At 40.1% G+C, this 14888-nt stretch overlaps 1 protein-coding gene across 8 annotated transcripts in view; it reads left to right on the top strand.

The window, feature by feature from the left end:
• SYNE2 (spectrin repeat containing nuclear envelope protein 2) overlaps positions 1–14888 on the top strand; it is a 337489-nt gene that overhangs the window by 256872 nt on the left and 65729 nt on the right. For all 8 annotated transcript variants that reach the window (XM_049611445.1, XM_049611444.1, XM_049611443.1 and 5 more), the window contains 7 exons: positions 845–1041; positions 1973–2105; positions 3835–4017; positions 4433–4579; positions 5580–5756; positions 7524–7679; positions 9209–9361. In XM_049611445.1, the coding sequence (XP_049467402.1) occupies positions 845–1041; positions 1973–2105; positions 3835–4017; positions 4433–4579; positions 5580–5756; positions 7524–7679; positions 9209–9361 (1146 nt within the window). The remainder of the gene's footprint in view (positions 1–844; positions 1042–1972; positions 2106–3834; positions 4018–4432; positions 4580–5579; positions 5757–7523; positions 7680–9208; positions 9362–14888) is intronic.

Here is a 14888-nt window from a genome sequence, read left to right as displayed (position 1 = left end):
TGGAAGGTAATTGCCTTTAGACAGAGTTCTCTTCAAGGGGTCGTTGTATTGCTGTTCTAAAGATTTTCTTTTCATGAAGTTGGATTAGTGATGTACTAATTTATTCTTCTAAAGTCCTCTTCCTTTCTCCCTGTTGAATCCTTACACTTAGAAGACTCTAGAAATGAGTTTTTTTCTACTGTTCGGGTCTAAGGGATGATAAATGTTTTCTCATCCCCTTCAAACCTATTTGCAATGTAAAGTTCTAACAGGGGCCAGACGAGAACAGAAATATGGACGCTGACTGGCTCTGTGTTCGGAAGGTGGTGGGGACTGTCGTGGCAGAATGTCAAAGAGACCAAGCCCTTCTAAAGGAAGCCCGGCTGCCCAATTCCAGGCCATCTGTGCCACATCAAGGTGTAGACCCAGGGTGCTAGATTTCCGGTTTTCTCCGAGTCACAGGAAATCCCGATTTCTATGTAAAATATCCTGGTTTTCAAAATAATCTTTAGGTCACACAAAACCTGTCCACAAGTTGAACGTGCCCCGTAGACTGCCAGCTTGTTTTTTACTTGTAGGTGGAGAATTCTCAAGTCTAAAGCCGTGACATTTTGTTTTCTGTTGGTATGTGTAAGTCTATAGAATGGAAGAAATGTGCCGTAGAAATGCATTAGTTGGACAGTCTCATCATGAAAGGTGATCAATAAAACGTGAATCACGTTTCTTCAGCCAGACTGCAAGAGTCTTGAGGGTTAGGACTGTGTTCTTGTTTCTTGTTTCTTCAGTAGCCTCTACTGAAGTATTTGTCAATAGATGGACTGGCTTCATTTTTAAATAATTCATTCTGTGACTTGACTTTTTGTAGCAAATAAAAAGAAACATTGATGAAAAGCATGCCCGGCTTTACCAGACTCTGAACGAAGGCAGAGAGCTGGTGGCCTCCGTGAGCTGTCCTGAACTAGAGGGCCAGATTGCGAAACTGGAAGAGCAGTGGTTGGCCCTAAACAAAAAAATTGACCATGAACTGCACAGACTACAAACGCTTCTCAAGCATCTGCTCAGGTATGTTTTCTTAGGGATGGGTTGAGGTCAGATTTTCAGGCGGACAAAAACCTCAGAGGATCATGCAGTCGACCAGATTTTACCTGCAGTCTCTCTACTGTAAGGTTTGTCTTCAACAATTTAAGCACTTGGGTCCCTCTTCTGGGCCAGACGCCATCTAGGATCTCTGAGGTTGGTTTGCTAGACTCAAGATGACACGTAATCAGTTCAGTGAAAAGTAAGAATTATGTTATGAAATTGTACATGTGACCTTTATACCACGGTGTTGCTCTTTCCTACTCTTTAAAAAGGTTTTAAATTAAAAAATAATAATCTTAGCTCACAGAATAGTTTGAAAAAGCCTTCAGAGTTCTTCAGAGAATTTTGTTTGTTTAGTGGATCTAATCTTGAACTCCTTGAGGAAGGTAAAGAGCATAGAATGTTTGAATCTCCTCCTCTGTGCCTCTTAGGGACCTGTCTTAGAGAAGTTTAAGAGTTACAAGAGGGGTAGCATTCTGCTCAATATTTTCCTTCATTTCCTGTAAATATGTTGGAATCTAGCCAATAAGTTTACTGTTATGCAACTTATACAAATGCTGGTTATATTTTTAATATAAACAAATCTGTCAACAACATTTAATGACTAGAAATAATCGCTGTCCTTACCCATGGGTTTATTTTTGTGTAGCTGTAATAAGAAAATGTTTTAGACTTTAAAATGCTCATTTGTTCTAGAATAGTCATAACAGAGTCCTAGAAAATGCCAGGAGTGTCAGATTTGGGGCATGGGATAAAACAGGGTATAATTCTTAAAACATCATGATTTTTTGAATAATAGAGCTGATCAACACAGGAAAACATAAAGTAAAATGAGAAAAAAATTTGCCAATGATGCATATCACCCATAGAGTATGTTTCTAATTTTCTTTCTCTCTCACTTCATTCCTGTTAGTTATAACAGAGATTCAGATCAGTTAACCAAGTGGTTGGAATCTTCTCAGCAAACTCTGAATTACTGGAAAGAACAATCCCTCAATGTGTCTCAGGACTTGGATACAATCAGAAGCAACATAAACAGTTTTTTTGTAAGTTATGATAAAATATGCTCAGATAATTATTGCCAGAAATAAATATCAGGGGAAAATGACCAGGGTCAATGCGATAGTCTCCATAATCATTTGTGGATAAGGGATAAAATTTAGGGTAATATCATTCTTCAAACTTAGAGCTATTTGTTTATAGTGGTCATTTATATATTTACCATAGGGACACCTGGCTGGCTTAGTCAGTTAAACATCCAGCTCTTGATTTCAGCTCAGGTGGTGATCTCATGATTTGTGAGTTCGAGCCCTGCATCAGGCTCTGTGCTGACAGAGTGGAACCTGCTTGGGATTCTCTCTCTCTACTCTCTCTTTGCCTCTCCCCGGTGTGCATGTTCTCTCTCTCTCCCTCTCAAAGTAAATATTTAAAAATAAAATAAAACAATGGTAAAGTAGATTTTTATTTGAACCTATAAAATATATATAAAAGTAAAACTTTCTCTGACATGAAGCATGCTTTTTAAATGCAGGAAATAACTCCCCTGCTTTTCCCCCAAAACTTAACAGACTTATTAATTCATAAATGTTAAAGTTAATAGATACATGGTTTTAAATTGTCATATACAGAACTGACATTTCTACTAAAATGTTCTATTGTTTTGAGCTTTTTTTTTTTTTTTGAAGAAAGGAAACTATTACTTTTGTAATATAAATTTATAAAACTTTCTAATGTAAATTCCTTTCCCGTATTCTTTTCTTGTCTATTTTTCTTATTTTATAGCAATGATCACCCACTTTGGTATTAAAATGTAATTGTTTAAAAATATGTTTGAGGGGCGCCTGGGTGGCTCAGTCGGTTAAGCGTCCGACTTCAGCTCAGGTCACAATCTCACAGTCCGTGAGTTCGAGCCCCGCGTCGGGCTCTGGGTTGATGGCTCAGAGCCTGGAGCCTGCTTCCGATTCTGTGTCTCCCTCTCTCTCTGCCCCTCCCCCGTTCATGCTCTGTCTCTCTCTGTCTCAAAAATAAATAAACGTTTAAAAAAAATTTTCTTTTTAAAATATGTTTGAAAACCCCCACAAATACAAAGGAAAGTTTTCAAATATTTTAGTTTAAAATCAGTTGCATTTAGTTCATTTAATAGGAACTTTGTGTTCTGTTTCTCTTAACGTTGAAATGATAGGTCTTTTTTATTTTATTACTTGATTTTTTTTTAATTTTTAAAAATATTTATTTTTGAGAGAGAGAGAGTGAGACCTCCGGAGTGTAAGCAGGGGAGGGGCAGAGAGAGAGGGAGACACAGAATCTGAAGCTGGCTCCACGCTCTGAGCTGTGAGCCCAGAGCCTGTCATGGGGCTCAAACTCATAAACCAGGAGATTATGACCTGAGCCAAGGTCAGACGCTTAACCCACTGAGCCACCCAAGTGCCCCTGATTGGTCTTTTTTAAAAAAAACATTAATCCATTAGATTATAAGCCACTCAAGGGTCAGGAATTCCTTCTCTTTTGTTCCCCACTATTTACCTAATGCCTGGAACAGTGCCTGACACTTAGTAGGAAAAGTGTGGGTGTGGGTGTGGGTGTGTGCATGCATGCGTGCACACACGCACTCGTGAGCACACACATACACACCTATAGATACACACGCAAGCATTAGCAGTTTGAATTGAGTTCATGTACTTAGTTCGGGACTCTAACCAGTTATTCTGACTCTTAGTTATTCTTTGCTGTTTGCAAATTTTTAATGTTTCTAAATTTTCACGCTGTTTCCTCTAGGAGTTTTCAAAGGAACTAGATGACAAGTCCTCCTTGAAGACCGCGGTTATAAGTACTGGGAATCAGCTTCTTCACCTGAAAGAAGCCGATACGGCTACCCTGAGAGCTTCTTTAGCGCAGTTTGAACAGAAATGGACGGCGCTCATAACTCAACTTCCAGATATTCAAGAAAAACTTCACCAGGTAGGTATTTAAAGACGCAGCATTTAAATTAGCATTCACTTGTTAGCTCACAACTCCTTTAAAATTATTTCTCTGACTCAATAATTTTCATTGACACTATCTATTTTCCTCTGGCACCACTGAATATGGGTCTTAATTACTGGACTCTCCTCCACTGGGATCTTTCTTACCGGAGAAATCAGGCTTAATTACTTTATTTCCCAGTTTATCTGCATCACTGTGTTCCTTTATGTGAAGGTCATCGTCATTGTTTTGGGGTCACTTATTCTAAGCTTGAATGCCGGGTTTGTTTTTGTGAGCAACCTGCATAATGATGTAGCAAGACCTTTTATCAAACCAGATACCGTCTTTACTGATGCCCCGATTCATTTTGTCAACTGCAGGTAATTAAATGGAAATCATTTTGTCCTTGCAGCTCCAGATGGAGAAATTGCCATCTCGTAAAGCAATCACAGAAATGATTAGCTGGATGAACGATGTGGAACATCAGACTGCAGATGAAGACTGTGAGCATTCTCTGAGTTCCGCATCTCAAGTTAAAAACCTTCTTCAGAAGTACAAGGTAATTATACGAAAAGAGCCACAAGCTTGCTCGTTAACTAAGAAGGCAAGTCAGTCGTAAGGGAAATACCAAAGAGACCGGTGTGGTGTGCTTTAGAAGAACTGATTCTAGGCGTGGGGAATGGGATATTGGATGATTCTAGACAGACGTTAGTATACTTTTTCTATTCTGCCTCGTTTCGTTTGGGAGCTCCTATCACCACAGGACAGAATCCAAGCTTTTAACTTGCCCTGGCTTAATAAGTATCCAGCTTGACAGGAACATGCTTGGCCCTGGGTGTTTTTAGGCTTGCTACGGAACAGAGAAGCTACCTAAGCTGGCAGAGTTCCTTAATGTCCTGGGTTTTCTTTTTTTTTTTTTTTTTTTTACGTTTTATTTATTTTTGAGACAGGGAGAGACAGAGCATGAACAGGGGAGGGTCAGAGAGAGGGCGACACAGAATCTGAAACGGGCTCCAGGCTCTGAGCTGTCAGCACAGAGCCCGACGCGGGGCTCGAAATCACGGACCGCGAGATCATGACCTGAGCCGAAGTCGGCCGCTTAACCGACTGAGCCACCCAGGCGCCCCTATGTCCTGGGTTTTCTGGGGGAGTCTTAACTTGAGACTTCCCATCCTCTCATTTCCGTGAGCCTGCAGGGGGGCTCTGAATTCCAGTGTGGCTCTCAGGAAGCCGCTCACGGGAACCCTTTGTCAGTCCCTGGGTCCTGATTTTGGTTGAGATGATGCAGCCATGATACGCGATGCTGCCTTTGACTTTTCAGCCTGCTTGAAAGCGACGAGTCTCTGTTCGTGGGGATGTGGAATTCTCCAAAAACTCTCTACTCAAAGCAGACATTTGGTGGGATGGGGGGGGGGGGGGGGGAGGAGGATGGACTACAACTCTAGACAGGTGCTCCTTTAACGAATGGGAGCTTGGGGCTCCCTAGCGTGGCGGGATCCGGTTCAACCTACTTCCGTTCAGGCTTTGGTAGTTTAATTTTGTTTATTTGTTTGTTTTAGGAGTTCAGAATGGAGATGGACTATAAACAATGGATAGTGGACTTTGTTAACCAGTCCTTACTTCAGTTAAGCACCTGTGATGTAGAAAGTAAGCGCTATGAGAGAACAGAGTTTGCAGAACACCTGGGAGAGATGAACCGCCAATGGCACCGGATGCATGGAACACTGAATAGAAAGGTGTGCTCGTGTGTCACAGTTTGTATGATTTTGGCCTTTGCAAAATGCCACTTTCTGAAAAACGTGAAAAGCTATTCCTATGGTTAATTTACAGTTAAGATTAACAATTCTCTCAGCTATGACCCTTTTGTAAAGCCTACATTCTAGCATTCTCCAATCGGTGCATACAAGAGAGGAAGAAAGAGTTATCATTTCTTTGAGACTTCCTAGTGGGAAATTGAGTTAGGCCAGTGAAGAGGAGGAATTTTATTTGAGAAGATACCAAGTATTATGTGAGACTACTAAACGGTCGGAGATTTTGACATTTTCCGTGAAAGTAAATGTTCAAGAGTGGCAAAGCTATTACAGCCGTGAAAAGATTATGAAAAGGCAGGAAAATGGATGTGGTCTTTTGGTAGATTTTCATTCCATGACTCTGAAAATATTAAGAAAGCTTATTCTTAGAGACATATTTAATATTTATATATAATTGAGGTTAACAACTGATTGATTTCTTTATGTGTAGAGAATGCATACAAATGGATTTAGACAATTAAGGTTCAAGTGCAGGAATGGACAAAGAACACGAACAGACAGTTCACCAAAGAAAAAATGTATAATTAGCAAACCAACGTGAGAAGATTACAACTTCAGTTATCAAGCATTCAGAATAAACATTATGTAACATTATATATTTATTAAATTTGAAAAATTTAGTAAGATAGAGCTAAGAGCCCAAAGCTATCACATTCATATGCAGATCATGGCTTATATCCCCTTTTAGAAAGCATTCAGAAAATTTCAAGAACTAGAATAATCATCTTGTTTCCTAATTCAGCAGTGTCTCCTCTCACGTTTATCTTAAGTACATAGCCCTTCAAAAAAGGAAAAATATGCACATAAAGTGTTCCACATTATTTATACTGGTGAAAAATGTAAAATGCCTAAATTTCCACCTATCGAGGAATAATTAATCGAATTATACTGTGTCCATTCGTTTAAAAGATTGGGCAGCCTTTCAAATTTTCAAAAAAACTTTACATATATAGTCATTATAACCTAATAAAAATTGTGAGCATTGGAAATGACAAGAATTGCAGACATTAAAAACAGTTATTATTGGGGCGCCTGGGTGGCTCAGTTGGTTAAGCATCTGACTTTGGCACAGGGCATGATCTCACAGTTTGTGGGTTTGAGCCCCACGCCAGGCTCTGTGCTGACAGCTCGGAGCCTGGAGCCTGCTTCGGATTCTGTGTCTCCCTCCCTCTGCCCCTCCCCCCACTTGCATTCTGTCTCTGTCTCTCAAAAATGAATAAATGTTTAAAAATTTTTTAATAAAAAAGTCATTATTTTATTAAGTTGATAAATTATTTGTGATATGTTTGATACTGACTTAATTTTTAAATGACTCTAATGAAGAAAGTCTAGGGAAAGAAAGTTTTCTTAAGCTTTAAGTATATCAATCAATAATGCAATGAAAAATTGCGTTGAATTTGAGTTGAATGTTATTCAACATGTTATTGAATGTTAGCAACTTGATTTTATTTGTGCAGGTGTTAATGAAACTCCAAAACAGCCAGTTTGCTTAGCAGGTTAGCTTTTAAACACTAAATTCATATTTCCTAATATGAATCTTTATTCCAAAAGTTATTGGGAAATCTTGTGCTAAGTATGATGAATCTGCGAAGAAGCAAAATTATTTTGTTAAAAATAACCATCATGACATTTACATTTTAAAGCATCTGGTTTAAAATGAGAAATTTTTATTTTCTTTCTTATACCTTAAAGATACAACATTTAGAACAACTTTTGGAAAGTATCACCGAGACTGAAAACAAAATACAGATTTTGAACAACTGGATGGAGGCGCAAGAGGAGAGACTGAAAACTTTACAAAAACCTGGAAGTGTGATCTCCGTGCACAGGATGCTTCTGGATTGTCAGGTGAGAAGGCACACGGCGCCTGTCCACACGGCGTGGCCAGGCTGTGCCGTCGCTGCTTCGGCCCCAAGGAGGAGGGCAAGTGGCTGCACTTTCGAGGGACCCCTCCAGACCCCCAGGTACTTACTTCGTTATGCAAAGGAGATAATAATCATCCATGGGTTTTACAAAATTACAAGATGCAATTTTTTGTGTGTGAGAAGCAGAAGAAGGTATCTTCAGTTATTGTTCCTAAGACTTGAATGTGGCTCCTCAAAGAAAATGCTCAAAGGGAATTTTTATTTCATGTTTCCCAGTTTTTTATTAATTCACCCAATACTTATGCCATTACTCTAAGGTTTCCATTAGTTTTAGTATTTCATTCTGCATCTTCAGAGGAAAATGATTTTCTTTTACCTTCTGTGTAATATGTTCCGAAAGGACCAGTTATCCCTTGGAACTACAGTCTAAATCACAGTTGAGCTTAAGGATATTGGCCTGGCCCCCTTTTGTTCAGTTGTCATTTGCCAGGTCACTTAGTCTCACCCACACATACATTAATCCTCCGTAAGTACTGCCCTGATTGTGTCACTGCCTATTGAAGACACTTCAGCTGCCCTTGTAGCTGCAGACAAATGCTGCTTCTGGACTTACTGCCTGAGGACACAGGCTCCTCCCTGCTGGGGTGGGAAGGTCAGGTCACACCCCAGTTCTCCTGAAAAGGTTAATCATCCTGGACATGAGATGTGAGCAGCAACACCATTATAAGAGATCTGTGCAAGTGGTCATATCCTGCTTCTAACTACCCACTGGCCATTCCATTTAGAATTCTTACAGCAGCCTTAGATTCAACATAACCTTCACGGGATGCCTACACTCCACAGGTCCGTGCCGTGCTGCCCCCCACAGGCCACCCTGGTTTCACTTGAGTTCTAAACTGTCCACGGCCTGGGCTATCATTGCTAGTTTCCAGATGAGAAAATACAGGCTTGGAGGTTTGATGACTTAATGTCAGGTGAGACAGCCAGTATGGGACAGACATGGCATGGGGACTAGATCTCCTGGACTCGTTCTACTGTACCATGATGATGAGGACTTATTACCTAGACTATTCTAAAATCTAGGGGTGCCTGGGTGGCTCAGTCGGTTGAGCGTCCAACTTTGGCTCAGGTCATGATCTCGTGGTTTGTGGGTTCAAGCCCCGCGTCGGGCTCTGTGCTGACAGCGCAGGACCTGGCGCCTGCTTCGGATTGTGTGTCTCCTTCTCTCTGTGTGCCTCCCCTGCTTGAGCTCTGTCTCTCTATCAAAAATATATATTAAATTTTTTTGATCTAGATACATGTAATAATTAAACTTATCATAAAAATTCATACTGTAATAAGTGCAAAAATGGAATCAAATGTATTGTGATCAAAATGTCTTTGATGTGATGTTATTTAATTACATATTGCAATGCCATTTTTACTCGAAAAGGCCAAACTCCTGTCTCTTACTTACACCTTATGGTTCCGTAATGTTGTGCATATGAAAACTTTTTCCTCTTGCCCTTCCAGGATATAGAAAATCAACTGGCAAGTAAATCCAAGGCCCTTGATGAGTTGAGACAATGTTACCTGACTTCGGAGAGTGGGACCATGCCATTGTTAGAAGACACAGCATCCAGAATTGATGGGTTATTTCAAAAGAGAAGCAGTGTTATCAGCCAGGTACTAGAACTCATTTGAAGTACACTATTTCTCCTCATATAGCCTTCTTTCATCTTTTTGTTGATGTGTTTAGTCACGAAAACTCCATATCAAAAACTGAAGAGTTGCTTAGAGAAATACTGAAGTGAAATAGAGAAAGGCATTTCAAATCCCCCCCCCTTTTTTTTGGCACCGGATGGAGGTGTAGCCACCAATTCCAACACCACTGGCAAGCTAGAAATCCACTTGGTTATCTTTGTTTTGTCTAACGTACTCACAGACAAAAATGCCTCCACCCCCCGCCCCAACAGAGCATCTGGCACTGGTTCCTGGGCAGATATACAGGGGCAGCTATGAGAAAGCACATCCAGGGAGGTGCCTTGGGCAGGGAATGATCCCGTCTCTTGTAACCTCTATGAAGCTAGAAGCATGGTCAGCATATGGAGAATTCCAGAGGTGAGGAGAACACAGTATGCGGTGAAGAGAAAGTAAAGAGGAGGAGTGTGGAAGATGTCTGGTCAGCGTAGGAAAGACATGTTAAAGTCTGCTTTTACCCCTTCCAGGAGTAGAGCACCAAAAGAGAAAAGACAGGCATCTCTACATACTGCAACCTTGTTGGCTCCTCACAAATGGAGGGAGGAAACTAAATACTAGCCAATTGTACATGTGTCCATATTTCCCAGAAGTCCTTATTGTGGATTATTTGTCATCTACTTAAAATCTACTTTTGACTATTTGTTCCAAGAGGGAATTGGGAATGACCTCTATAAATGAAATTCATTGGTGACCCTCGGCCTCATTTCTCCCCCAGAACTCGGGCAGGAAGATAGAGATGAGCTTACCATATCTTGTGTGAGTCATTTGTTGAACATATCTTCTGTGAGTCACTATGTTCACTGCCAACGGTACAAAGATAAACGAGAAAATAAATGCATCCTACCGTCAAAGGGCTTGCAGACCACCAGAGAAAACATACTTGAATAGATAATCACAACACAGTGATTTTTTTTTTAATGTTTATTTATTTTTTGAGAGAGTGTAAGTGAAGGAGGTGCAGAGAGAGGGGGGACAGAGGATCTGAAACAAGATCGGCGCTGACAGCAGAGAGCCCGATCAGGGGCTCGAACTCACAAACCATGAGATCATGACCTGAGCTGAAGTTGGACCCTCAACCAACTGAGCCACCCAAGCACCCCACCACACAGTGAATTATGATAAAAATGTTGGGATAGAAAAGATTGAGATAATGCAAGTAAAAACGCGCAGATAGTACTAATGTAAAAGATAGACATCTAGATAAATGGAATAGAATTAAGAGTCCAGAAATAAACCCTCACATTATAATCAACTAATTTTTAGACTAGGATGCCAAGACAATTCCAGGGTGGGAGGCGGGGGGGATAATCTTCTCCAAAACTGGTACTAGAACAGCTGTATGTCTACATTCAAAAGAATGAAGTTAGACCCCACCTTCACACCGTATATAAAAATTAAATGGATCAAAGATGTAAACGCTAAAACTACAGAACTCTTAGAAGAAAACAGAGGCAGAAATCTTCCTGACTGGATTAGGCAATAGTTTCTTAGATATGACAACAAAAGCACAAGAAAAAAACTGGATTTCATCAGCACTAAACACTTTTGTGTTTCAAAGGACATCATCAGTAAAGTGAAATGACAAACCACAGAATGGACGAAAATATTTACATACTTAGGGGCTTGTGTCTACAATATATAAAGGACATAACCAAAGGGAAAACATGAGCAAGTGATCTGAATAAATATTTCTCTAAAGAAGGTATGAATGGTCAATAAGTACATGAAAAGATGCCCAGTATCATTAATAAAGGAAATATAACTCAAAACTTCAATGAAATACTGCATACTCACCTCCGTAGTGATAATAATAAGGCAGAAAATAACAAATGTTAGCAAGGGTATGGAGACCTTGAAACTCTCCTACATACACTGCCAGCGAATGGAAAATGGAACAGCTGCTTTGGAAAAGAGTGTGGCAAGTCCTAAAATATTTAAACATAGAGTTATCTTAGGACTCAACAACTTTACTCGTAAGTACCCAAGAGAAAGGAGAACATGTGTCCACACCAAAAACTTACACGATAATGTTCATAGCAGGGTGATTCATAATAGCCAAAAAGTAGAAACAATCCCAACATCCCTTGGTTTTTAAATGGATAGGTAAATGGTTTATCAAGGGGTGCCTGTGTGGCTCAGTCTCTTGAGAGTCCAACTCTTGATCTCAGCTCTGGTCTCGAACTCAGGGTTGTGAGTTCAAGCCCTGTATTGGGCACCACGCTGGGTGTGGAGCCTACTTAAGATAGATAGATAGATAGATAGATAGATAGATAGTAGTATTTCCGTGCAACGGGATATTATTCAGCCATAAGAAAGAATGAGGTACTGGTACTTGCTACAACACTGATGGTCTTGAAAACATCATGCTAAGTAAAAGAAGGCAGTTGCCAAAGAACCACATGTTGTATGATTCCATTTATATGAAATGTCCTTAATAGGCAAATTCTTTAAAGATGAAAGGTAGACTTTGGCTGAGAAAGGGTTAGAGAAGAATGAGGAGTGACTGCTAGTGGGTATGGGGTTTCTTTTCATGGTGATGCAAATGTCCTAACACTGATTTTGGTGACTTTACTTTAAATAGGTGAATTGTATGGACTGTGAGTTATATCTCAATAAACCTACTTATTTTTTTTATTTTTTAAAGTTATCTCTAGCCCCAACTTGGGGCTCAAACTCATAACCCCAAGATGAGAGTCACATGTTGTACCGACTAAGCCAGCCAGGTGCTCCAAAGCTTTTTTTTTTTTTTTTTAATGTAGAAAACACAAAACTTACGTCTTCCTTCCATAAGTTCTCCAGAGTTAGTAGAGCCTCGTCTTTAAAAACAAGGGCTTTAAAAAAAACAAAAAAATAAAACAAAAAAATAAAAAATACAAACAAGGGCTTTAAGTCTCTGCCTAAAGAAAAATCTTAGCAGCCCCATTTTGTATCTTTGTCCTAGGGCAAGTGCTTAACCTCGTTAATATATGACACTCAGTGCTGCCCTACTGGCTGATTGTACTTTCAACATTCTGAAAATGTTCCTTCTTGTTTCTAGTGTAGTGAATTTTGCTTAATGGTTTTCTTATCCTTTCCCCCAAACCACATGCGCCATTTCTTTTCCCTAAAGCTGTAATATTCGAAGGGTTGCCCTTAAGTGCACCAGAAGTTGCACCAACTTTGTATGTGGTATGTGGGAGCCATGAAATCCTTGGACCATGACAATGCCTTATGCAGCCGTGTGCCTATAGGCACCTGTGTGTCAGGATCATCCCTGCCATCCAGATAGGCCCCAAGCTTCCAAAAGGTACATCTGGGGGCGCCTGGGTGGCTTAGTCAGTTGAGTGTCTGACTTCAGCTCAGGTCATGATCTCACAGTTCATGGGTTCGAGCCCCGCGTTGGGCTCTGTGCTGACGGCTTCGAGCCCAGAACCTGCTTCGGATTCTGTGTCTCCCCCTCTCTCTGCCCCTCCCCTGCTTGCATTCTCTCTCTCTCTCTCTCTCTCTCTCTCTCTCTCTCTCTCTCTCTCAAAAATAAACAAAATATAAAAAATAAAAGAAAAAAAATAAAAGGCACATCTATAAGGAGTTCCCGTCCTGCCTCCTTTTTTCCCTTACTGTCTTTTATTCTTTCTTAATGGTGGATTGTTTTTCTGAGCCATTCAGCCCATATAAAGACATATGGGCTACGCAGTTGCCAGTGTGAGACTGACGTTTTGGCATCCCAGGTTGTTTTTTATCCATCTCTGTTTGGGGCAGGGTTTGAGGCAGCTCCCTGTAGATGTTAAGCAGAGAACAGAGGGCCTGAATACAGGCCTGTATAGTTACATCCAAAACTTGACATCACATCATAAATAAAGCTGGGCCAACATACTGATCACACTCCATTTATATTCAGATCCTTATTTTAAATTGAGATGATACCATAAACTTACCCTTTTGAGTGTATAACCCAATGGTTTTTAGTATATTCACAGAGATACACAACCATCGCTACTCTCTAATTCCGGGACATTTTTGTCAACTCAAAAAGAAATGCCCATTACTCACTTTCCATTCTTCCCTTCCCTTCATACCTGGAAGCACTAATCTACTTGCTATCTCTTATGTATATGCTGTTCTGGACACTTCATACACGTGGAATTATACGACATGTGGTCTTATCTGTCTGTTTTAGCATGTTTCCAACATCAATATTATAGTATGTTTCAGAACTTTATGGATGAATAGTATTCCACAGTTTATTCGTTGATGGACATTTGGGTTGTTTCCACTTAAAAAAAAAATTTTTTTAATGTTTTATCTATTTTTGAGGGAGAGAGAGAGAGAATGAGAATGAGCGGGGGAGGGGCAGAGAGAGAGGGAGACACAGAATCCAAAAAAGACTCCATGCTCTGAGCTATCAGCGCAGAGCCTGAGGCAAGGCTCGAACTCATGAACCGTGAGATCCTGACCTGAGCTGAAGTCGGACGCTTAACTGACTGAGCCACCCAGGCGCCCCAGGATTGTTTCCACTTTTAAGCTATTATGAATCATGCTGCTATGAACATTTGTGTACAGATTTTTATATGAACATATGCTTCCATTTCTCTGGGGTATATACCTAAGAGTGGAATTAGTGGGTCATATGGTAACTCTATACTTAACTTTTTGTGGAACTGCCAAACCGTTTTCTACACAGGCTGTACGGTTTTATGTTTCCACCAGCAATATATGAACGTTCCAGTTTTTCCACAGTCTTGCCAACACTGATTATTACCCAACTTGGATTTATAGACATCTTAGTGGATGTGAAATGGCAGCTCATTGTCGTATAGATTTATGTTTCTCTAAGGACTGTGGATGTTCTTTAGTAGATATCTAATCCTTTGCCCAATTTAATCCTTTGGTTATTTGTCTTTTTACTGTTGAGTTGTAAATGTTCTTTATGCAACATATAAAAATATATATACGTACATATTCGCAATTGTATCTGAGATCATCGCATTTCCTCCTACTTTTACTTGCTCATCATTTTGACCGAGCACATTCCTCTCCAATTTATGCGGACTCAGGTGCCAGTAACAGTAATTTGACAATTACAGTGCTTTACAGTTTGCAGAATATTTCCACAGACACTATTTTATTTATGTTTCTATTTACTGTATCTGTTTTGTGAGTAGGGAGATCGACTCAAGGGTTCAATAACTTGCCCATGATCAGAAAGCTAATTAGGTGTTGCTGAAATATGTACTCACAGATTCTGTTCCTCATCCATTATTCCCTCCCTCAGCTGCCTCCCCGGAGGCTGAACTCTGTCCCTGCTGGTCCTTCTGGCCTCAGATCTCGTTTTCATTCACCTGTTTTAAAACTTAGTCTTCTCTGATCTTTTTTGTTTATTGACTGCTCTTCCCACCTCAGTTAATCACTGAAGCTCTCCCAATACCCTCTCTTTTTTAAGTTTATTTATTTTGAGAGAGAGAGAGAGACCAAG

This window comes from Panthera uncia (genome assembly GCF_023721935.1).
Source record: "Panthera uncia isolate 11264 chromosome B3 unlocalized genomic scaffold, Puncia_PCG_1.0 HiC_scaffold_1, whole genome shotgun sequence".
NCBI lineage: Eukaryota > Metazoa > Chordata > Mammalia > Carnivora > Felidae > Panthera > Panthera uncia.
This window is presented reverse-complemented; position numbering and strand designations above follow the sequence as displayed.